Here is a 25,041-nt window from a genome sequence, read left to right on the forward strand (position 1 = left end):
CTAAATGTGTCAGGTACAGTTAGTAACTCAGGATATCACAATAGTGTGTTCATTCTTTTAATATAAATATTGCTCATGTATCTCTCATTAAATTGTGTCAGATACAATTAGATTTTTCACGTAAAGACCAAGGGTAAATTTACAGTACATTGTGGTTTAGTACTACACACATATTGACGAAATCCTGAAATTTCTCAAGGGTGACTATCTCTCCTTTAGATGAATTTGCTTATCCTGTATCCCTCACTAAATGTGTCATATACAGTAGTCTTTTGAGAAGCATACTGTATATGTGTGCTCTAATAATTTCACAGTTTCCATCCTACAGCCTAAGCTCAGGGGGATCAGCAAAGCTACAGGCTTTAAACTTGTAGGACTGTGAATTATAATAATGTTTAAAAAAGTTTGATATGTGTTAATGATTGATACTCTGAATATCTATACATATAAAACTTTAAGGGTTGTGTCTGTACATTGCAGTATATTTCTAAAAAAAAAATTTGCTATGGACTGTTTGTAAACTCTGGAGATGATAAAAACTTTTCGGATTTATTTGCCTGTTTGTTCATTCCGGCATCACACAAAAACTACCAGATGAATTTGGATCACGTTTCACTATTGCATAGCTCAGTGACCTGGAAAGAAACTGAGGTCTGACATCAGTGATATTGATGTGACATCAGGGAGAGGAGCAATAATAGGATTTTGGTATCTACCGGTAAATTCTTTTCTCGTAGTCCGTAGAGGATGCTGGGGTCCACATTAGTACCATGGGGTTTAGACGGGTCCACCAGGAGCCATTGGCACTTTAAGAGTTTGAGTGTGTGGGCTGGCTCCTCCCTCTATGCCCCTCCTACCAGACTCAGTCTAGAAACTGTGCCCGAGGAGACGACATACTTCGAGAGGACCAGCTCAAACATATAAGGCACGTCAAGACAACTAGCTTGAACTACTCAGCAACAGCTGAAACATTACTTACCAAGTAGCAATGCAGTACTCAACTAAAACGAAGTTGTACTGAACCAAATAATAACAGGAAAACGAAGTGCTGGGCGGGCACCCAGCATCCTCTACGGACTATGAAAAAAATGATTTACCGGTAGGTACCAAAATCCTATTTTGTCTTACGTCCTAGGGGATGCTGGGGTCCACATTAGTACCATGGGGATGTACCAAAGCTCCCAGAACGGGAGGGAGAGCGCGGAGGCTCCTGCAGAACTGATTGACTAAACTTCAGCTCATCAGAGGCCAAAGTATCGAACTTGTAGAACTTTACAAACGTGTTCGACCCAGACCAAGTTGCAGCTCTGCAAAGTTGCATTGCCGAGACACCCTGGCCAGCCGCCCAGGAAGACCCCACCTTACGAGTAGAGTGGGCCTTTACAGATTTTAGACAAGGCAGTCCTGCCGTAGAATAAGCGTGCTGGATAGGGAACCTAATCCAGCGAGAAATAGTCTGCTTAGAAGCAGGACACCCAATTTTCTTGGGATCATATAGGACAAACAGAGAGTCCGACTTCCTGTGACGAGAAGTTCACTTTACATAAATCTTCAGAGCCCTCACGACATCCAAGGACTTTGAAGTAATTGAGGAGTCAGTAGCCACTGGCACCACAATAGGTTGGTTGATATGAAATGCCGACACAACCTTTGGAAGAAACTGCTGACGAGTCCGGAGCTCAGCTCTATCTTAATGGAAGATCAAGTAAGGGCTTTTGCATGATAAAGCCCCCAGCTCGGAGACACATCTAGCAGAAGCCAAGGCCAACAAAGTGACCGCCTTCCATGTAAGAAATTTGAGCTTCACCTCCTGTAGTGGCTCAAACCAATCCGACTGGAGGAACTGCAACACCACATCAAGGTCCCATGGCGCCGTAGGCGTTACAAAGGGAGGTTGGATATGCAGAACTCCCTTCAAAAAAGTCTGAACCTCAGGGAGGGCAGCCAATTGTTTCTGAAAGAAAATGGATAAGGCTGAAATCTGGACCTTCACAGATCCCAACCTCAGACCCATATCCACTCCTGCTTGCAGGAAGAGGAGGAAACATCCCAGTTGAAATTCCACCACAGGAAACTTCTTGGACTCACACCAAGAAACATATTTCTTCCAAATATGATGGTAATGTTTTGACGTTACCTCTTTCCTATCCTGTATGAGGGTAGGAATAACTTTCTTCGGAATGCCCTTCCGATTAAGAATCAGGCGCTCAACTTCCATGCCATCAAACATATCCACAGTAAGTCTTGATAGGTGAATGGACCCTGCTGCAGCAGGTCCTCCCGAAGAGGAAGAGGACTCGACTCTTCTAGCAGTAGATTCAGAAGGTCCGCGTACCAAGCCCTTCTTGGCCAGTCTGGGGCAATGAGGATCGCTTGAACCCTTGTGAGCTTTAGGATTCTTGGGATGAGTGGGAGTGGTGGAAACACGTACACTGACTGGAACACCCACGTGGACACCAGGGCGTCCACTGCCACTGCCTGAGGGTCCCTCGACCAGGAACAATAGCACCAAAGCTTCTTGTTGAGACGAGAGGCCATCATGTCTATTCTGCTGAGGAAGTCTGCTTCCCAGTTGTCTACTCCCGGAATGAAGATGGCTGACAGCGCTAACACGTGTTTCTATGTCCAGAGGAGTATTCTTGTCACCACTGACATTGCCGCTCTGCTCTTCATTCCGCCCTGTCGGTTTATGTAAGCCACTGTTGTTACGTTGTCCGACTGCACTTGGATAGCCCGATATCTCAGAAGAGGGGCCACTTGAAGAAGACCATTGTAGACAGCTCTTAGTTCCAGGATGTTGATGGGCAGGCCGGCTTCCAGGCTTGACCACCGTCCTTGGAAGGTTACTCCTTGAGTGACTGCTCCCCAGCCCCGGAGGCTCGCATCCATTGTTAGCAGCACTCAGTCCTGAATCCCGAACCTGTGTCAGGGCCGAGTGTTTTTGTGAATCCGTTAACCCTGGACCAACCAAAGGTATAGGTGCTGGGGTATGATGAAAGCAGAGAGGACGAAGAAAGTTCAGTTTCATATATTTATTAAAGGCAACAATTCCAGTAAGGAGTTAAATGACAAATTATTAATCACCATATATAAACTGACGTATTGCATAGAGTGGTAGAATGATAAGCAGGAACAGTCTTAAAGATACATTGAGGAAATCTTTATAAAACTGAGTTTTAAACAGGCTTGTGAATGAATGATGAATTGTCCTTGATTGCAACAACAAACAAAATACAATACTGAAATGGGTTACTTGCGAGTTCTGAAGATAACACAGCACTGTGAAACTGCAGCAGACGACAATGGTGATGAATGGGTTAAGTTTAGAGCAGAACAAACGAACAGCTGATTTTAGTAGAATCCTCTAAAGGCTGTGTGATTGAAGCAGGCTGACAGAGTAACCTCTTGCAAGACTCTGGAAATCCACTTGTTTGCCACTGGGAGAGCGATTGACTGACAGCACAGCAGGGAGCGGGTGGATCTTTAGCAGTGAAGGCTGCAGGCAGACCTCTGGGAGCGAAGGCGATATCTGGACCACGGGAATCACACGGGAATGCACGGAGAGAGCACAGAGCTAGGGCATAGAGTAGATACAACAAAGCGCTGGCTCAGAGTAACATAATCCCAGCCTACTTAAGGCAGCACAAGCACGGGATTGGCTTACACTTACCCACAGGTGTTTCACAAGTGCTCTCTAGTGCTCATTTGGTCTCCAACATGGCCGCCTCCTATACTGCAGACACACAGCGGTGCCTTTGGCCATTTGGTCCCCGCACTCCCAGCTCCCAGATCCTGCATCACCTGTGCCACTGACCACACCGTGTCCCCACACGGCCGCACAGCACCGCGAGCAACCGCACCGGCAACGGCTGGACCCCAGAACCCGCAGAGGTGAGAGATCGGTTCGTGACAACCTGTGGCCTTCCAGGAGGTGAGGCAATTGGAGCCACCAGAGAAGAGAAATCCTTGCCTTAGGCGACAGATGAATTCTCTGATGCATGTGGAGGTGAGATCCCGACCACTTGTCCAGGAGATACAGTTGGAAGGGCCGAGCATGGAACCTCCCATACTGGAGAGCCTCGTAGGAGGCTACCATCTTTCCCAATAGGTGAAATCATTGATGAACCGACACCCGGGTGGCTTCAAGACATCCTGGACCATGGATTGGATCACCAACACCTTGTCCCGCGGAAGAAACACCCGCTGCACTTCCGTATCCAGGATCATTCCCAGAAATTACAATCTCTTGGTTGGTTCCAAATGTGACTTTGGAAAAATCAGAATCCACCCGTGACTCTGGAGCAGTCGCATTGTGAGAACAATGGACTGCAGCAGCTTCTCCTTGGATGATGCCTTTATCAGGAGTTCGTCCAGATAAGGGATGATTTCACACCCTGCTTGCGGAGTAGTATCATCATTTCCGCCATCACCTTGGTAAACACCCTTGGTGCTGTGGAGAGGCCGACTGGCAGGGCCTGGAACTGAAAATGACAGTCCAGGAGTGCAAAGAAGAGATAAGCCTGATGCGGCAGCCAGATCGGAATGTGAAGGTACGCATCCTTGATATCCAGTGATACCAGGAATTCCCCCTCTTCCATCTTGAACTTGAACTCCTTTAGAAAGGGGTTCAATGATTTTAGGTTCAGAATGAGCCTGACCGAACCATCCAGTTTCGGTACCACGAAAAGGTTCGAATAGAAACCTTTGGTCAGCATGTGAGATGGCACCAGCACAATGACCTGTGTCTCCACCAGCTTTTGGACAGCGTCTTGAAGCACTGTGCTGCCCTCGAACAGAGTTGTTAAGCCCGACTTGAAAAAGCGATGAGGAGGGAGACTTTGAAATTCCAGCCTGTATCCCTGAGACACAATATCTACTACCCAGGGATCCAGGTTGGACGATACCCAGACTTGACAGAACTGTCTGAGTCTCGCTCCCACAGGCCCCACCTCCAGGCCGTGCCATCCACCGTCATGTGGAGGACTTTGGGGTACCTGAAGCAGGCTTTTGTTCCTGGGAACCTGCAGCGGCAGGTTTCTTGGACTTAACTTTACTTCCCCTAAAGAAGGTATTGGATTTTCTGGCCTTTCTAGGCTTGTTAGGCTGAAAGGACTGCTGCACAGCTGAGGAGAAGGATTTCTTCGGAGCAGGTGCTGCTGAGGGAAGAAACGGAGACTTACCCGCTGTAGCGGTTGATATCCATGCATTTAGAGCTTCCCCAAAGAGAGCCTGACATGTATAGGGTAGCGACTCCACACTTCTTCTGGATTCCGCGTCGGCCGACCACTGGCGGAGCCACAGTCCCCGACGTACTGAAACAGACATGGAAGAAATTCCCGCAGCCATGGAACACAGGTCTTTCATGGATTCTACCATAAAACCTGCAGAATCATGAATATTGCGTAAATACAGTGCAACGTCATCCCCATCCAGTGCCGTAACTAGGCATTTTTGCGCTGTGTGCAAGAAACGACATTGGCGCACCCCCCCGCCATGTAAGATAGGGGCGTGGCTTTATGGGGAAGGGGCGTGGCCACAAAATAATAGCAATTCATACTACGGTGCACAGTAGTCTCCATTATTCAAATTACACTGCACAGTAGCGCCACTACACCAGGTAGAGACCCTTTTATACATTACAGCAGACAGCATCCCCCTTTTTACACATTACAGCAGACAGTCCCCCTTTTTACACATTGCGGCAGCCAGTCCCCTTTTTACACATTGCGGCAGCCAGGCCCCCTTTTTACATATTACGGCAGATGGTGTACCCCTTTTTACACATTACGGCAGACAGCATCCCCCTTTTTACACATTACAGCAGATGGTGTCCCCCTTTATACACATTGCAGCAGCCAGCGTCCCCCTTTTTACACATTGCGGCAGCCAGTCCTCCTCCTTTTTACACATTGCGGCAGCCAGTCCCCTTTTTACACATTGCGGCAGCCAGTCCCCCTTTTTACACATTGCGGCAGCCAGTCCCCCTTTTTACACATTATGGCAGCCAGTCCCCCTTTTTACACATTGCGGCAGCCAGTCCCCTTTTTACACATTGCGGCAGCCAGGCCCCCTTTTTACATATTACGGCAGATGGTGTACCCCTTTTTACACATTGCGTCAGCCAGCGTCCCCCTTTTTACACATTATGGCAGCCAGTCCCCCGTTTTACACATTGCGGCAGCCGGTCCCCCATTTTACACATTACGGTAGCCAGGCCCCATTTTTACACATTATGGCAGACGGTGTCCCCCTGAGAGAGATAGATAGAGAGAGAGAGAGAGAGAGAGAGATACTTACCATCTCCCCGCTGGCAGTCAGGCTCCTCGTGCAGATCACTCGGTGCAGGCAGGTGAGAAGGAGGAGGAGGGAGGGGGACTGGAGCCGCAGCAGCGCTATGTAATTGGTAGTAAGCGCCGCTGCAGCAGTCCCCTCTTCTTCCGTATTGGCTGCCTGGCGCTGCTGTGGATGCTGGGATGGAGGAACCACATCCCAGCATCCACAGCAGCGCCGGGCAGCCAATACGGAAGGAGAGGGGGCTGCTGCAGCGGCGCTTACTACCAATGAAATAGCGCTGCTGCGGCTCCGGTCCCCCTCCCTCCTTCTCCTTCTCCGTTGCCCGGCGCTGCTCTCTTCTCCCTCCACAGCACGGCGCACAGCACAGAACAGGCGGCATGTAATGAGTCAATTTGACAAATTACATGCCGCTGGCCGTGCGCCCTCAGGGCAACTGCGCTGTGTGCCAAGCTCACTTGGCACACACGTAGTTACGGCCCTGTCCCTATCCATTGTATCCCAATCCTCTATTAAGCTAGCCGACCACTTCACTATTGCCTTTGCAATCCATGCACTAGCAATAGTGGGGCGTAATATGACCCCTGAAGCAGTGTACATTGATTTAAGTGTGTTATCAATTTTTCTATCTGCCAGCTCCATTAAGGCAGTAGATCCTGGAACAGGTAAAACCACCTTTTTTGAGAGTCTGGATACAGATGCGTCAACAATAGGCGGGTTTTCCCACCTTTTCCTATCCTCCTCAGCTAAAGCCACCAGAATCCTCTTAGGGATCTGAAACTTCTTTTAAGGGTTTACACATGCTTTTTTAAATATAGCATTCAGCTCCTTTGACGCAGGGAAGGTTAGCGAGGCTTTCTTATTTTCAGTGAAAAAAGCCTCCTCAACCTGCTCAGGTGTTATACCATTTACATTTAACACATCCCTGATAGCCTCTATCAACAATTGCACCCCCCTTGCAAGAGATGCGGACCCCCGCAACACATCCCCATCTGTAGTGTCAGAATCGGTATCCATGTCGTATTGTGTGACATGCACAAGCGAACGTTTGTGGGGGTATACATGGGTTGCAGATTCATTACTAGCAACCCTGTCAGAAATCTGAGAAATCCAAGTTTTGATAGAGGAAAACCACTCTGGTTCCCTTGCTGGTATCTGTGCTAAACCAGTGCTAACCTGATTACATGGAATGGGATCATCCTGGGAGGATAAATCCTCTGCAGCATATGACACAGTGTCCATGGACATAGCTAAAGGTGACCACTAAACACTACACACACACACACACACACACACACACACACACACACACACACACACACACACACACACACACACACACGTGGGGGTAGACAGAGTTTCCCCCCCAAGAATGGCAAGAGAGAGACAGAGATTGGAGCCAACCCACACACAGCGCTTTTTAGCAAGGAGAAACCCCCTGTCAGCACTGACTGTGCTCCTTAATAGGATACACAGTCTAATTACAGCCTCCCCTCCCTTCTACAACACCCTGGTACTGTGTACAGTACGCTGGAGTTGCTGTGGAGGGACCTGAATCTTCCTCTCAGCGCTTGCATGCAGGAAAATGGCGCTGGAACGCTGCTGGTTCCACTCTGAGAAGCTCCTCCCCCTTAATGGCGCTGTCTTCCCGCTCTTCAGGTGATTATACTGGCCTGAGGAAAGTTGCTGGCTGAGATCCCTGGACCCTGACAGGCTTGCTGACCAGTGTGGGGGGTAAGCGCTGGCCCAGGGCGCCCCTCACAGCGCCGCACTATGTGCCTCTGGTACCTTCCCGGAGCATGGTTAATACTGTGCTCCCTCCCCATTGCTGCCATCTTCACACTGGCTCCCTAGGGGGGTTGGTGACTAACTCACCACTCTCTTCAGCTCTGTAAGGGGTCGGTGGCATGCTGCTGGGGTGAGCGGTTCCCCTGTGGCGGAGACCGATCAGGACCCTCTGGAGCTCAGTGTCCAGTCAGCGGAGTCAGGGGCTCAGACCCCGCAGGGCGGACACTGCCCCTCCCCCCCTTAGTCCCACGCTGCAGGCAGGCTGTTGCCAACAGCCTCCTGAAAAAAAATAAACTCTAAAATAAACTTTTACTAGAAAAGCTCTGTAGAGCTCTCCTAGCTGTGACTTTACCGGGCACATTTTCTAAACTGAGTCTGATTGGAGGGGCATAGAGGGAGGAGCCAGCCCACACTCTCAAACTCTTAAAGTGCCAATGGCTCCTGGTGGACCCGTCTATACCCCATGGTACTAATGTGGACCCCAGCATCCTCTAGGACGTAAGAGAAAAAGAGAAAAACAGACACTTGACACTCAGTGTGTGCAGTGTGCAGGCTCCTCAAGTCCAAAATGACTGTATGTATATAATTATAGAAAGTTGGCGTTCCAATTATGCTTCTGCAGAACTTGACTCCGCCCAAGTTATGCAACAGAACCCGACCTAAAGTGACTGCTCTGCAGAGGAACCTAATTGAGACAGAGGTTCCAACGGGATGTGGCAGAGGTGAAACTGTGTTTATACCACATATACCCCTTATCCACCACATATACCCCTTATCTCCAACAATTTTCCTTTTCAATTCAAGTGCCTGCAGTTTCCTCTAAGTGTCTGCTTTGCTATGGTGATCAACAAGTCCCAGGGGCAAACGCTCAGGGCTGCAGGTGTAGATCTCAGGACCAGCTGCTTCTCCCATGGGCAGTTGTACGTGACTTGCTCATGACTTAGTAGCCCCAAGCATCTTTTTGTGTTAATACCTGAAGGACAAACTACAAATAATTGTTTATAAAGAAATTTATAATGTGATCAATGTGTACAATATAAAATATACATCACAATATTACAGATGGGTCCACATTTATCTTGACCTTTACTAGGATTAATTGAGACTGGCCAATCGGACTTAATCCCCTGCTGTAATTACTTAATCCCCTGCTGTATTGTTCTCTGTATTGTATTGCAGTTGAGAACAATAGATGAAGGGTTTATGCTAATATTAACCCTTTCACACTGCCAATGCCGGATCCCACCCGGGAATTGGAAGCGGATCCTTCCCAGGTGGGATCCGGCATTGGCAGCTGCTGCAGGCTTTCCCGACCTGACAATAAGCCGGGTGGGTTGCCATAGCAGCGGGGGGCGGAGCCGGCGGTAGGGGCGGAGGTGGAGGCGCCGCCTCTTCCTATCTAGTAAACGGGTCCCGGGTCGCATCGAACCGGGAGCCCGTTTACGCAGCCACTGACCCGGTATTCAACCCGGGTATAACACTGCTTTATACCCGGGTTGAATTGCCGGGTCAGGCGACCCGCGATTTCGGCAAGGCCCCTTTTACACCGCACGCCGACCCGTGTTGACCCGGCAATATGCCGGGTCGATACTGGATTATTGGTGCGGTGTGAAAGGGGTATAAATCATGTTGTGCTTAGGCGCAGAAAACTAGTCAAGATAACCGTGGACCCAGCTGCAGATAGCACTACTGCCTTTGTAAAATTAGTTCCGCTAAGCAATAACAGAAATCCCCACAAGTGAAGCTGCAGGCAAATGCTAGTTTGTTAATAAAATTATACTGAATTGGGTTTACATACATAGCTATTATTTCTATGATCTGATAATAAAATAATAAACAATTTTGGGCACATTTTTGGAAAATATATTAGGCCGCTAAGTGGTTAACAAATGTACATCCTGCAGCAAAATTGATGAGAAATCTTCAGTGTTACAAACTCAGCCTCTAATTACACTTCCCCCATAAGTGTGTGTGTTTTTATTCCATTGTATACAGTATATGTAATAACAATGATATGGAGGCTATCAACTTACTGCTCACATAGATGTCCACAGGATCACTGGGTTCTGAGATTTCGGAATTGCAGCTGTATTTGCAGGAGTACAGGCCGGAGTCATTATTATTTACATTTGTAATAGCGAACGTTGATTCGAATTGTTCTCTTGTCACATTGATACTATTGGTTTCTTTAGTCAGGAAGAACTTGTCTGCATTAGATGAATTTGTGCAATGGAAATGTACCGTTTCACCAATGATAATGACATCATCTGTATTATCTGTGAGCACTTCTAAATTTGGCTTGTGAAGTTTTCCTGGGATAAAAGGTAAAGGGGACATTGTCAGGCATATCCACTGTATGGACCAAGGGGGTAATTCTGAGTTGATCGCAGCAGGAATTTTGTTAGCAGTTGGACAAAACCATGTGCACTGCAGGGGAGGCAGATATAACATGTGCAGAGAGAGTTAGATTTGGGTGTGGTATGTTCAATCTGCAATCTAAATTGCAGTGTAAAAATAAAGCAGCCAGTATTTACCCTGCACAGAAACAAAATAACCCACCCAAATCTAACTCTCTCTGCAAATGTTATATCTGCCTCCCCTGCAGTGCACATGGTTTTGCCCAACTGCTAAAAAAAATTCCTGCTGCGATCAACTTGGAATTACCTCCCAAATGTACTAAGCCTTGGGGCTAGATGTAACAGGATGCGATTTTTCAGGTTTCCTAAAAATCGCATCAAATCGCACGTTTCAAACTTGAATTTTTTAGCTAAAAATCACAAATGTAATAGGGTGCAATTTTTAGGGTTAAAACAGAATTCACATGCAATTTTTGGCGATTTTCAGAAAGGGAAACGTGGTTTTTAGTAATAAAAACATGCGGTTATTAGTACATGCTTTCATTACTTTGCACTTAGCCTGAAGCATGCACAGATCAGTGAGATCCGTGCTTGCTTCTGACTGTAAAAGTAAAGAAATAGTTGAAAATAAAAAATAAAAAACGACGTGCAGGTCCCCCCCAAAAGCATAACCAGCCCCGGGTTCTTTGAGCCGGTCCTGGTTGCAAAAATAGGGAGAAAAAATTGAGTAGGGGTTACCCATATTTAAACAACCAGCACTTGTCTCTTAGACTGGTACTGGTTCCAAAAATATGGGGAACAAAAAAAGTAGGGAGTCACCCATAATTTTAAAACCAGTACCGGGCTCCACAAGTACCGGAAGGTGATGCACAGCCAGGAGTCACTTTTATATAGGTACCTGCGGCCGCAGCATCACAGCTTCCGAACTAGTCACCCCTGGCTGGGGTTCCTTAGGAGAGTGGGGACCCCTAAAATAAAGTGGGTCCCCCCTCCAGTCACCCAAGGGCCACGGATGAAGCACAAGGTTGTCCCTGGCACCCCTGGGTGGTGTGTACCAGGCGTATAGCCATTGTTTGTAAAAAATAATATTGTCTTTTTTGCTGTGGAACTAGAAGTCCCAGCAAGTCTCCCCGTATGACAAACAATATCGAATCATGGACATAAGACTTGCTCGATACCACAGCTTCACTAAGGACAGCAACAGGAAGATCTCTATGTCCAGCGATCATCGTGGTTAATAACAATGTTTCATGTTGGAAGATAATTTATATATGTGAACATGTGTAGTTGTTTCCCCTTTCAGGGATCGAATAGCCAACTTGCCAAAAGGTGACTTTATAATTTTTTTATCTACGTGACACGTCACTTTTAGCACAGCCCGTCATTAGGAACTAACTATTTCAGCTCAATACAACAGCGCGTTAATGGGCATGTAGTATTATTCCATTCACCACGCAGCGTGTCCTCCGGCGCTGCAGATAAACAGACAGCACTTGTATCTTCCGTGCTTCAGCGCTCGATATGGGCGCATCAAACTAAGTTCTGCTTTTTGGCACTGAGCTGTTCGTTCCCTGAATGTTGAATTTTTTTGAACCCGGGTGAGGTTCATTTCTATTTATATCTATGAATTAGGAACTTTAGATCCAAGCGATCAGTAATGCTTTTGCTTCTGTGCTCTTATGTTTCTAATCCTTGTTGAAAAAAACATTGTATATCTTATTTGAAAGTTATTCCTGTCATAGGAGTCTTAATCGTCTAATATGTACACCTGTTATAGGAGTTTTAATTGTTTAACATGTACACCTGTGCATTTTTTTCTGTGTATGATTGGTCAGAATATATCATGTGACCTTTTGAAGTTTAAATATATCTGGGATAACCAGAGCAGACACCTTACTTCTTGAGGAAGGGGAGGGGATCCCCGAAACGCGTTGAAGTTGTTACTATATACTACATCTGACCATCTGTTTGCTGTATCGGATGAATAAAAAAATCGTGTGTTTTTAACACCGGTCTGCCTGATTCCTGCCGCCCGCACTGTGAGGGATGTAAAAGATACCTTTTGGTGCACGCGAGACAGGACACTAATGTAAGTATTATTCCAAGAGTTCAGCTCGTTTTAAATGAATGTACCCCCGATGTTTGGTGACAGAAAGATACCTTTATGTGAAAGCGAGACAGAATTATAAAGTGAGTGTCTTTCTGATAAACGGGAGAACATCTGAACGAAGTTTTGGATGAAGATAAAAACCTCAAGTTTTTTTAGTTTTAAAGTTTTATTATTTTAAATCAGCGCTAGTTTGCAACCACCCATTGTTTTGAAGTCTCCCCGTATGCTGGTACTTGGAGAACCACAAGTACTAGCATATGGGGCATTAAATGGCTCACTGGTACCTGTAGTTCCACAACTAAATAAATATTTAAAAAAACACAGGACACACACACTGTGAAAGTAAAAATGTATTTAAACATACATGTGCACTTACACAATTACACATACTTACCTAGTGTCCCACGGAGCCACTTGGTCTCCTTGTGAAGTAGAGTCCATGGGTACCTGTAAATAAATATTTTATTCTCACCTAATCCTATGTAGATTAGTCTTCTTTGTTCCAAGTAGGTATCCCAGGGCTTAAAAATAAAAAACCTGCAACCAACACGAACCAACAGACAGGTAAAAGTGTATGTTTACAGCCCCAATTGACCTTGCGATTTCCCCTCTAACAATTATGCATCCTATTACATTGCCCGAGTTGTATGTTTGCAAAACATCTGGATGCAATATACTGCGGGAAACATGCGATTTTGCATGTTTCCGCACCCTATTACATATGCAATTTTCAGAAAACGTGCGATTTGCGGCAAAAATTGCACATTTTCCAAAGTCGCATCCTATTGTATCTAGCCCTTGGAAAGTGATAAAGTGGAGAGAGATAAACTACCAATCAATCAGCTCCTAAATGTCATTTCTTCAAAAACAGCCTGTAACATGGCAGCTGAGGAGCTGATTCGCTGGCCCTTTATCTTTCTCCATTTTATCTATCTCCAAGGCTTAGTACATCTCCTCAAGAATTAAATCATTTATAAAGATGCAATGGTGCAAAGACGACAGACTAACAAGTAACAGTGTTAATTTAATGCATTATTTGCAGTGCACCATAGTTTCCTGAAATGATCCTTTACATGTTACAGAAAGGAGTTATTAACTTGTAGTGTGTCCTCCTGGCTATAAGCGCACAATCCGCTCTTATTTTCTGGCAGGTACAATATGGGTCATCGTTGATTTGGTATGCAGTCATTGGGGGGAATTCAAATATTTGAAAAGTCGGTCGGGTGTTTGTTTTTCCTGTCTATTAGGAAAAACAGACACCCAACTGACTTTTCAAACAATTGACTATCCCCCGTTATGTCAACATCAAGAATGTCGACAACAGAAGGTCGACAAAGTCTGACTGTCAACATTTACAATGTCAACATGTACACAATATCAATATCGTGAATTTCGACAGTCCATTTTCTTTTTAGGGTTAGTGCTATAAGCACCTGAAAATGCTATGTCAACATTTTGGCAATGTAGACAGTATATGAATGTCAACATTGTGAATGTCATCTTGAAAGTTAACATTCAGAGCTTGTCGTCATTCAGGTGCCAACATCCTGAAAGTCACAGGAATATTTTCTACACTATACAACAGAAATTAGTGGCCTAGTCATGGGAGGCGTGGCCATCCAAAAAGACAGAAGAGAGAACAGAAGAAAACAGTACTCTAAGTGCCATGACTAATAGGCAAGAAACCTTTCTTTCATATATATTTCCGTTAATTGACTCCAAACAATACTTACCATACGCAAAACATTGTTTCATGCCCAGAATGAAACCTGCAATGTAAATTTTTTTATATTAGAATTAAATTGTCATATATTATATGGGAAACAAAATTAAATGAAATTCTTACTGTATATAGTATTAGCTGCAGTACCCGTCCACGTGTGTGGAAGTTGGTGCTAACAGAAGTTGGTTACCTAGTGTTTTCGGATTTTGGTAGATATGTGCCGCAATGTTCTCATCGATTGTTATTGAGGTGTGTACACCTGGCGCTGCTGCCTTGTCGAGAGCAGTGCATGGGACCCCTTCCCATGGTGCCCCGCCCCCAACCTCGTGATGATACTTAGCCTAAAACATTCCTAAAACGCATAGCAATTGGTTCAGTGGTTTCAGAGTTTATCACAATCAGACAAACAAACAAAAAAAACAGACAGACGTTCTCATTTCTAAAATGGATAGGTAGATAGATAGATAGATAGATAGATAGATAGATAGATAGATAGATGACATACATTTCTTCAGAACAAGAGGAAAGAGGTGACAGCTGCTACTTCAAGTTCCACTTCCTACAGTATATCATTTAACATCAATATTGAAAACATAGGGTATCAACCAACTGTGCCAAGAACGTGTTTCAGATTTTTTTTTTTTTATTAAGCATAAGCAAAAACATTATAATGAGGGTACAGAAAAAAGAAAGGGACAAGGGGAATGATATTTCCAATGCTGAGCTGCAGTGGCTCTAGCAGATATTAAAATGTGCCCAAGAACATAGCAGGCTTATTTAGGGACCGTATTGGGGTACCAATGCAAAAGGTCTAAGGAGGGGTCTGGAGTTCAAAGAACACATGCTCCAACAAGTTTATTTGAATAAATGATATTGTTAAACGGGGGAATGATTGTGTGCAGGGGCATAACCAGAACTTTGTTGGCCCCATAGCAACATATTGACGGCGCCCCTGTCCCAGTGCTTCTTGAGAGATACCTCTCTGCAGCAGCTGTTAATTTTATACACCAAGATAATGCCCTAGTACATTTTCTGAACCAAAGTAGTATCTTAGTTAATATTATGGACCATAGTATAGTAGTAACCTAATTTATTTTATAAAACATCCATAGTTCCCTAGTTTACATAATGTCACATTGTAGGGCTGCCAGTATACATTATGCCACGCAGTATTCCCAATTCACATATAATATTAATAATAATAATAATAATAGTAATAATAATAACAATAACGTTATTTAATAGGACTCAAAGTGATTTACATTTGCCTTTACAGCACAAAATACAGAACAGGCTTAACAGTGAATATTAGTGAAATGTTTGCGTAAATAGGTAAGTCTCGAGTTTATGTTTGAAGGATTCTAGAGTGGAAGCTTCTCAAACTGTGCGGGGTAGAGAGTTCCATAGAGTCAGAGCCACAAAGCTGAAAGCTCTACCCCCAGATGAATTCTAGGAGATTCTAGGTACTGTTAATAATCCTTCATGTACAGATCGCAGTGATCAAGTGGGGCAGTTAGGAATTAGAGGCAGCTTTAAGTGCCTTGTGTCCTGGTCATATAGGGCTTTGAACATAAGTAAGCCAATACTGAAAACAAGTCACCATCTTACAAGTAGCCATCGAAGGGAGTAGAATATGAATGTTATGTGGCTGATTAACAGCCTGGCAGCTGCATTTTGTATCATCTGCAAGCGGTGCAATTACTTTGCTGGGAGACCAAGTTAGAGGGCATTGCAGTAGTCTTGGCATGATGATACAAATGTATGTATGACTTTAGGAAGATCTTTAGAGTACTGATGTGCACCGGACATTTTTCGGGTTTTGTGTTTTGGTTTTGGATTCGGTTCCGCGGCCGTGTTTTAGATTCGGACGCGTTTTGGCAAAACCTCCCTGAAAAATTTTTGTCGGATTCGGGTGTGTTTTGAAATCGTTTTTTTTTTTTACAAAAAATCCTCAAAAACAGCTTAAATCATAGAATTTGGGGGTCATTTTGATCCCATAGTATTATTAACCTCAATAACCATAATTTCCACTCATTTTCAGTCTATTCTGAACACCTCACACCTCACAATATTATTTTTAGTCCTAAAATTTGCACCGAGGTCGCTGGATGGCTAAGCTAAGCGACCCAAGTGGCCGACAATAACACCTGGCCCATCTAGGAGTGGCACTGCAGTATCAGGCAGGATGGCACTTCAAAAAAATTGTCCCCAAACAGCACATGATGCAAAGAAAAAAAGAGGCGCACCAAGGTCGCTGTGTGACTAAGCTAAGCGACACAAGTGGCCGACACAAACACCTGGCCCATCTAGGAGTGGCACTGCAGTGTCAGGCAGGATGGCACTTCAAAAAAATAGTCTCCAAACAGCACATGATGCAAAGAAAAAAAGAGGCGCACCAAGGTCGCTGTGTGACTAAGCTAAGCGACACAAGTGGCCGACACAAACACCTGGCCCATCTAGGAGTGGCACTGCAGTGTCAGGCAGGATGGCACTTCAAAAATATTGTCCCCAAACAGCACATGATGCAAAGAAAAATGAAAGAAAAAAGAGGTGCAAGATGGAATTGTCCTTGGGCCCTCCTACCCACCCTTATGTTGTATAAACAGGACATGCACACTTTAACGAACCCATCATTTCAGCGACAGGGTCTGCCACACAACTGTGACTGAAATGACTGGTTGGTTTGGGCCCCCACCAAAAAAAGAAGCAATCAATCTCTCCTTGCACAAACTGGCTCTACAGAGGCAAGATGTCCACCTCATCATCATGCTCCGATTCCTCACCCCTTTCACTGTGTACATCCCCCTCCTCACAGATTATTAATTCGTCCCCACTGGAATCCACCATCTCAGGTCCCTGTGTACTTTCTGGAGGCAATTGCTGCTGGTGAATGTCTCCACGGAGGAATTGATTATAATTCATTTTGATGAACATCATCTCCACATTTTCTGGAAGTAACCTCGTACGCCGATTGCTGACAAGGTGAGCGGCTGCACTAAACACTCTTTCGGAGTACACACTGGAGGGAGGGCAACTTAGGTAGAATAAAGCCAGTTTGTGCAAGGGCCTCCAAATTGCCTCTTTTTCCTGCCAGTATACGTACGGACTGTCTGACGTGCCTACTTGGATGCGGTCACTCATATAATCCTCCACCATTCTTTCAATGGTGAGAGAATCATATGCAGTGACAGTAGACGACATGTCAGTAATTGTTGGCAGGTCCTTCAGTCCGGACCAGATGTCAGCACTCGCTCCAGACTGCCCTGCATCACCACCAGCGGGTGGGCTCGGAATTCTTAGCCTTTTCCTCGCACCCCCAGTTGTGGGAGAATGTGAAGGAGGAGATGTTGACGGGTCACGTTCCGCTTGACTTGACAATTTTCTCACCAGCAGGTCTTTGAACCTCTGCAGACTTGTGTCTGCCGGAAAGAGAGATACAACGTAGTTTTAAATCTAGGATCGAGCACGGTGGCCAAAATGTAGTGCTCTGATTTCAACAGATTGACCACCTGTGAATCCTGGTTAAGCGAATTACGGGCTCCATCCACAAGTCCCACATGCCTAGCGGAATCGCTCTGTTTTAGCTCCTCCTTCAATGTCTCCAGCTTCTTCTGCAAAAGCCTGATGAGGGGAATGACCTGACTCAGGCTGGCAGTGTCTGAACTGACTTCACGTGAGGCAAGTTCAAAGGGTTGCAGAACCTTGCACAATGTTGAAATCATTCTCCACTGCGCTTGAGTCAGGTGCATTCCCCCTCCTTTGCCTATATCGTGGGCAGATGTATAGGCTTGAATGGCCTTTTGCTGCTCCTCCATCCTCTGAAGCATATAGAGGGTTGAATTCCACCTCGTTACCACCTCTTGCTTCAGATGATGGCAGGGCAGGTTCAGGAATGTTTGCTGGTGCTCCAGTCTTCGGCACGCGGTGGCTGAATGCCGAAAGTGGCCCGCAATTCTTCGGGCCACCGACAGAATCTCTTGCACGCCCCTGTCATTTTTTAAATAATTCTGCACCACCAAATTCAATGTATGTGCAAAACATGGGACGTGCTGGAATTTGCCCAGATGTAATGCACGCACAATATTGCTGGCATTGTCCGATGTCAGAAATCCCCAGGAGAGTCCAATTGGGGTAAGCCATTCTGCGATGATCTTCCTCAGTTTCCGTAAGAGGTTGTCAGCTGTGTGCCTCTTCTGGAAAGCGGTGATACAAAGCGTAGCCTGCCTAGGAACGAGTTGGCGTTTGCGAGATGCTGCTACTGGTGCCATCGCTGCTGTTCTTGCTGCGGGAGGCAAGAACATCTACCCAGTGGGCTGTCACAGTCATATAGTCCTGAGTCTGCCCTGCTCCACTTGTCCATATGTCCGTGGTTAAGTGGACATTGGGTACAACTGCATTTTTTAGGACACTGGTGACTCTTTTTCTGAGGTCTGTGTACACTTTCGGTATCGCCTGCCTAGAGAAATGGAACCTAGATGGTATTTGGTACCGGGGACACAGTACCTCAATCAAGTCTCTAGTTGCCTCTGAATTAACGGTGGATACCGGAACCACGTTTCTCACTGCCCAGGCTGCCAAGGCCTGAGTTATCTGCTTTGCAGCAGGATGACTGCTGTGATATTTCATCTTCCTCGCAAAGGACTGTTGGACAGTCAATTGCTTACTGGAAGTAGTACAAGTGGTCTTCCGACTTCCCCTCTGGGATGACGATCGACTCCCAGCAGCAACAACAGCAGCGCCAGCAGCAGTAGGCGTTACACTCAAGGATGCATCGGAGGAATCCCAGGCAGGAGATGACTCATCAGACTTGACAGTGACATGGCCTGCAGGACTATTAGCTTTCCTGGGTAAGGAGGACATTTACACTGAGGGAGTTGGTGGTGTGGTTTGCAGGAGCTTGGTTACAAGAGGAAGGGATTTAGTTGTCAGTAGACTCCTTCCGCTGTCACCCAATGTTTTTGAACTTGTCACTGACTTCTGATGAATGCGGTCTAGGTGACGTATAAGGGAGGATGTTCCGAGGTGGTTAACGTCCTTACCCCTACTTATTACAGCTTGACAAAGGCAACACACGGCTTGACACCTGTTGTCCGCATTTGTGTTGAAATAATTCCACACCGAAGAGCTGATTTTTTTTGTATTTTGACCAGGCATGTCAATGGCCATATTCGTCCCACGGACAACAGGTGTCTCCCCGGGTGCCTGACTTAAACAAACCACCTCACCATCAGAATCCTCCTTGTCAATTTCCTCCCCAGCGACAGCAACACCCATATCCTCATCCTGGTGTACTTCAACAGTGACATCTTCAATTTGATTATCAGGAACTGGACTGCGGGTGCTCCTTCCAGCACTTGCAGGGAGCATGCAAATGGTGGAAGGCGCAAGCTCTTCCTGTCCAGTGTTGGGAAGGTCAGGCATCGCAACCGACACAATTGGACTCTCCTTGGGGATTTGTGATTTAGAAGAACGCACAGTTCTTTGCTGTGCTTTTGCCAGCTTAAGTCTTTTCATTTTTCTAGCGAGAGGATGAGTGCTTCCATCCTCATGTGAATCTGAACCACTAGCCATGAACATAGGCCAGGGCCTCAGCCGTTCCTTGCCACTCCGTGTCATAAACGGCATATTGGCAAGTTTACGCTTCTCATCAGACGCTTTCAACTTTGATTTTTGGGTCATTTTACTGAACTTTTGTTTTTTGGATTTTACATGCTCTCTACTATGACATTGGGCATCGGCCTTGGCAGACGACGTTGATGGCATTTCATCGTCTCGGCCATGACTAGTGGCAGCAGCTTCAGCACGAGGTGGAAGTGGATCTTGATCTTTCCCTATTTTAACCTCCACATTTTTGTTCTCCATTTTTTAATGTGTGGAATTATATGCCAGTATCAATAGCAATGGCCTACTACTATATATACTGTGCACAACTGAAATGCACCACAGGTATGGATGGATAGTATAGTTGACGACACAGAGGTAGGTAGAGCAGTGGCCTACTGTACCGTACTGCTATATATTATATACTGATGGTCAGCAAACTGTGCAAAACTGAAATGCACCACAGGTATGGATGGATAGTATACTTGACGACACAGAGGTAGGTACAGCAGTGGCCTACTGTACCGTACTGCTATATATATTATATACTGGTGGTCAGCAAACTGTGCAAAACTGAAATGCACCACAGGTATGGATGGACAGTATACTTGACGACACAGAGGTAGGTACAGCAGTGGCCTACTGTACCGTACTGCTATATATATTATATACTGGTGGTCAGCAAACTGTGCAAAACTGAAATGCACCACAGGTATGGATGGATAGTATACTTGACGACACAGAGGTAGGTACAGCAGTGGCCTACTGTACCGTACTGCTATATATATTATATACTGGTGGTCAGCAAACTGTGCAAAAATGAAATGCACCACAGGTATGGATGGATAGTATACTTGACGACACAGAGGTAGGTACAGCAGTGGCCTACTGTACCGTACTGCTATATATATTATATACTGGTGGTCAGCAAACTGTGCAAAACTGAAATGCACCACAGGTATGGATGGACAGTATACTTGACGACACAGAGGTAGGTACAGCAGTGGCCTACTGTACCGTACTGCTATATATATTATATACTGGTGGTCAGCAAACTGTGCAAAAATGAAATGCACCACAGGTATGGATGGATAGTATACTTGACGACACAGAGGTAGGTACAGCAGTGGCCTACTGTACCGTACTGCTATATATATTATATACTGGTGGTCAGCAAACTGTGCAAAACTGAAATGCACCACAGGTATGGATGGATAGTATACTTGACGACACAGAGGTAGGTACAGCAGTGGCCTACTGTACCGTAATGCTATATATTATATACTGGTGGTCAGCAAAATTATGCACTGTACTCCTACTATATACTGTCTACAATGCAGCACAGATATGGAGTGTTTTTCAGGCAGACAACGTATACTGGTGGTCACTGGTCAGCAAAACTCTGCACTGTACTCCTCCTATATTTATTATACTGGTGGTCCCCAGTCCCCACAATAAAGCAGCACACTGAGCACAGATATGGAGTGTTTTTCAGGCAGACAACGTATACTGGTGGTCACTGTCAGCAAAACTCTGCACTGTACTCCTGCTATATAGTACAGCTGCTCCCCAGTCCCCACAAGTAAGCAGTGTGAGCACAGATATATGCAGCACACTGAGCACAGATAAGGAGCGTTTTTTTCAGGCAGAGAACGGATAAAACTGGTGGTCACTGATCAGCAAAACTCTGCACTGTACTCCTCCTATATTATACAGCTGCTCCCCAGTCCTCCCCACAATTAAGCAATAAAGCACAATCAAGTTCAACAATAAACGGAGAGGACGCCAGCCACGTCCTCTCCCTAACATTTCCAATGCACGAGTGAAAATGGCGGCGACGCGCGGCTGCTTATATAGAATCCGAATCTCGCGAGAATCCGACAGCGGGATGATGACGTTCGGGCGCGCTCGGGTTAACCGAGCCATACGGGAGAATCCGAGTATGGCCGGACCCGTGTAAAAAGGGTGAAGTTCGGGGGGGTTCGGTTTCCGAGGAACCGAACCCGCTCATCACTACTTTAGAGGGAATTAATTGCTTGATTCTGGCTATGTTTTTCAGATGAAAGAATGAGGATTTAATTGTGGCTGAGATCTGAAGTGTCAGGCCACTATCCAGGGCACCACCAAGATTCTGCACATGTTCAGTGTTTTGTAGTTACACTTGGCTGTGCTGCAGTCTTGCAGGCTATGCTGCAGTTTTGTCCTGTGACCTATCATAAGGACCTCTGGGGGTCATTCCGCGTTGTTCGCTCGCAAGCTGCTTTTAGCAGCTTTGCACACGCTAAGCCGCCGCCTACTGGGAGTGAATCTTAGCTTCTTAAAATTGCGAACGAAAGATTCGCAATATTGCGATAAGACATCTCTGTGCAGTTTCTGAGTAACTCGAGACTTACTCGGCATCTGCGATCAGTTCAGTGCTTGTCGTTCCTGGTTTGACGTCACAAACACACCCAGCGTTCGCCCAGACACTCCTCCGTTTCTCCAGCCACTCCCGCGTTTTTCCCAGAAACGGTAGCGTTTTTTCACACACTCCCATAAAACGGCCAGTTTCCTCCCAGAAACACCCACTTCCTGTCAATCACATTACGATCACCAGAACGAAGAAAAAACCGTGAGTAAAATTCCTAACTGCATAGCAAATTTACTTGGCGCAGTCGCAATGCGGACATTGCGCATGCGCACTAAGCGGAAAATCGCTGCGATGCAAAGAAATTTTCCGAGCGAACAACTCGGAATGACCCCCTCTGTTTTATCAGGATTCAGTCGCAGGCAACTGGAACTCATCTAGCCCTGAAGCTGAGCTTGACAGCCATTTTGGGTTGTTATTTGGTTCTCAGTACCTGGAGCAAAGGACAGTTACAGTTGTTTATCATCTGCATAGCAGTGGTAGACCAGGCCATGACGTCTGATTATTTCACATAGTGGTAGCATGTATACTGCAATAGTATAGAACCCTGAGGGACACCACATGTCAGTGGCACTGGTGATGATGAGTATACTCCAGAAAAAACTCTCTGTGACCTGCCAATGAGAAATGATTTGACCCAGCTAATGACTTTGCCATCCAGTACAAAGAAATTCTTCAGGCACTTCATTAAAATCCCATGGTCCACAGTGTCAAATACTGCAGAGAGATCCAGAAGGATTAAGATTGAACAGTCACCTATGTCTCCCGCCATTAGAAGATCATTAAGCACACATACCAGGTCTGTTTCATTGCTATGTCTTTTCCAGAATCCTGACTGGAATGGATCATAAATAACATGGGTTGACAGACAGGTTTCTAGTAGAGATGAGCGCCGGAAATTTTTCGGGTTTTGTGTTTTGGTTTTGGGTTTGGTTCCGCGGCCGTGTTTTGGGTTCGACCGCGTTTTGGCAAAACCTAACCGAATTTTTTTTGTCGGATTCGGGTGTGTTTTGGATTCGGGTGTTTTTTTCAAAAAACACTAAAAAACAGCTTAAATCATAGAATTTGGGGGTCATTTTGATCCCAAAGTATTATTAACCTCAAAAACCATAATTTACACTCATTTTCAGTCTATTCTGAATACCTCACACCTCACAATATTATTTTTAGTCCTAAAATTTGCACCTAGGTCGCTGGATGACTAAGCTAAGCGACCCTAGTGGCCGACACAAACACCGGGCCCATCTAGGAGTGTCACTGCAGTGTCATGCAGGATGTCCCTTCCAAAAAACCCTCCCCAAACAGCACATGACGCAAAGAAAAAAAGAGGCGCAATGAGGTAGCTGTGTGAGTAAGATAAGCGACCCTAGTGGCCGACACAAACACCGGGCCCATCTAGGAGTGGCACTGCAGTGTCACGCAGGATGTCCCTTCCAAAAAACCCTCCCCAAACAGCACATGACGCAAAGAAAAAAAGAGGCGCAATGAGGTAGCTGTGTGAGTAAGATAAGCGACCCTAGTGGCCGACACAAACACCGGGCCCATCTAGGAGTGGCACTGCAGTGTCACGCAGGATGTCCCTTCCAAAAAACCCTCCCCAAACAGCACATGACGCAAAGAAAAATTAAAGAAAAAAGAGGTGCAAGATGGAATTGTCCTTGGGCCCTCCCACCCACCCTTATGTTGTATAAACAGGACATGCACACTTTAACCAACCCATCATTTCAGTGACAGGGTCTGCCACACGACTGTGACTGAAATGACGGGTTGGTTTGGACCCCCACCAAAAAAGAAGCAATTAATCTCTCCTTGCACAAACTGGCTCTACAGAGGCAAGATGTCCACCTCATCATCATCCTCCGATATATCACCGTGTACATCCCCCTCCTCACAGATTATCAATTCGTCCCCACTGGAATCCACCATCTCAGCTCCCTGTGTACTTTGTGGAGGCAATTGCTGCTGGTCAATGTCTCCACGGAGGAATTGATTATAATTCATTTTAATGAACATCATCTTCTCCACATTTTCTGGATGTAACCTCGTACGCCGATTGCTGACAAGGTGAGCGGCGGCACTAAACACTCTTTCGGAGTACACACTTGTGGGAGGGCAACTTAGGTAGAATAAAGCCAGTTTGTGCAAGGGCCTCCAAATTGCCTCTTTTTCCTGCCAGTATAAGTACGGACTGTGTGACGTGCCTACTTGGATGCGGTCACTCATATAATCCTCCACCATTCTTTCAATGGTGAGAGAATCATATGCAGTGACAGTAGACGACATGTCCGTAATCGTTGTCAGGTCCTTCAGTCCGGACCAGATGTCAGCATCAGCAGTCGCTCCAGACTGCCCTGCATCACCGCCAGCGGGTGGGCTCGGAATTCTGAGCCTTTTCCTCGCACCCCCAGTTGCGGGAGAATGTGAAGGAGGAGATGTTGACAGGTCGCGTTCCGCTTGACTTGACAATTTTCTCACCAGCAGGTCTTTCAACCCCAGCAGACTTGTGTCTGCCGGAAAGAGAGATCCAAGGTAGGCTTTAAATCTAGGATCGAGCACGGTGGCCAAAATGTAGTGCTCTGATTTCAACAGATTGACCACCCGTGAATCCTTGTTAAGCGAATTAAGGGCTCCATCCACAAGTCCCACATGCCTAGCGGAATCGCTCCGTGTTAGCTCCTCCTTCAATGTCTCCAGCTTCTTCTGCAAAAGCCTGATGAGGGGAATGACCTGACTCAGGCTGGCAGTGTCTGAACTGACTTCACGT

The 25,041-nt window shown here is 45.9% G+C and overlaps 1 protein-coding gene across 1 annotated transcript in view; it reads right to left on the reverse strand.

The window, feature by feature from the left end:
- LOC134965102 (immunoglobulin superfamily member 1-like) overlaps nucleotides 1–25,041 on the reverse strand; it is a 240,861-nt gene that overhangs the window by 19,003 nt on the left and 196,817 nt on the right. Inside the window, exons 2-3 of the mRNA XM_063941650.1 lie at nucleotides 14,280–14,315; nucleotides 10,113–10,391 (exon numbers count right to left, since the gene is read on the reverse strand). Coding sequence (XP_063797720.1) covers nucleotides 10,113–10,391; nucleotides 14,280–14,315 — 315 coding nt within the window. The remainder of the gene's footprint in view (nucleotides 1–10,112; nucleotides 10,392–14,279; nucleotides 14,316–25,041) is intronic.

The sequence above is a fragment of the Pseudophryne corroboree genome, chromosome 10, assembly GCF_028390025.1.
Source record: "Pseudophryne corroboree isolate aPseCor3 chromosome 10, aPseCor3.hap2, whole genome shotgun sequence".
Classification (NCBI taxonomy): Eukaryota; Metazoa; Chordata; class Amphibia; order Anura; family Myobatrachidae; genus Pseudophryne; species Pseudophryne corroboree.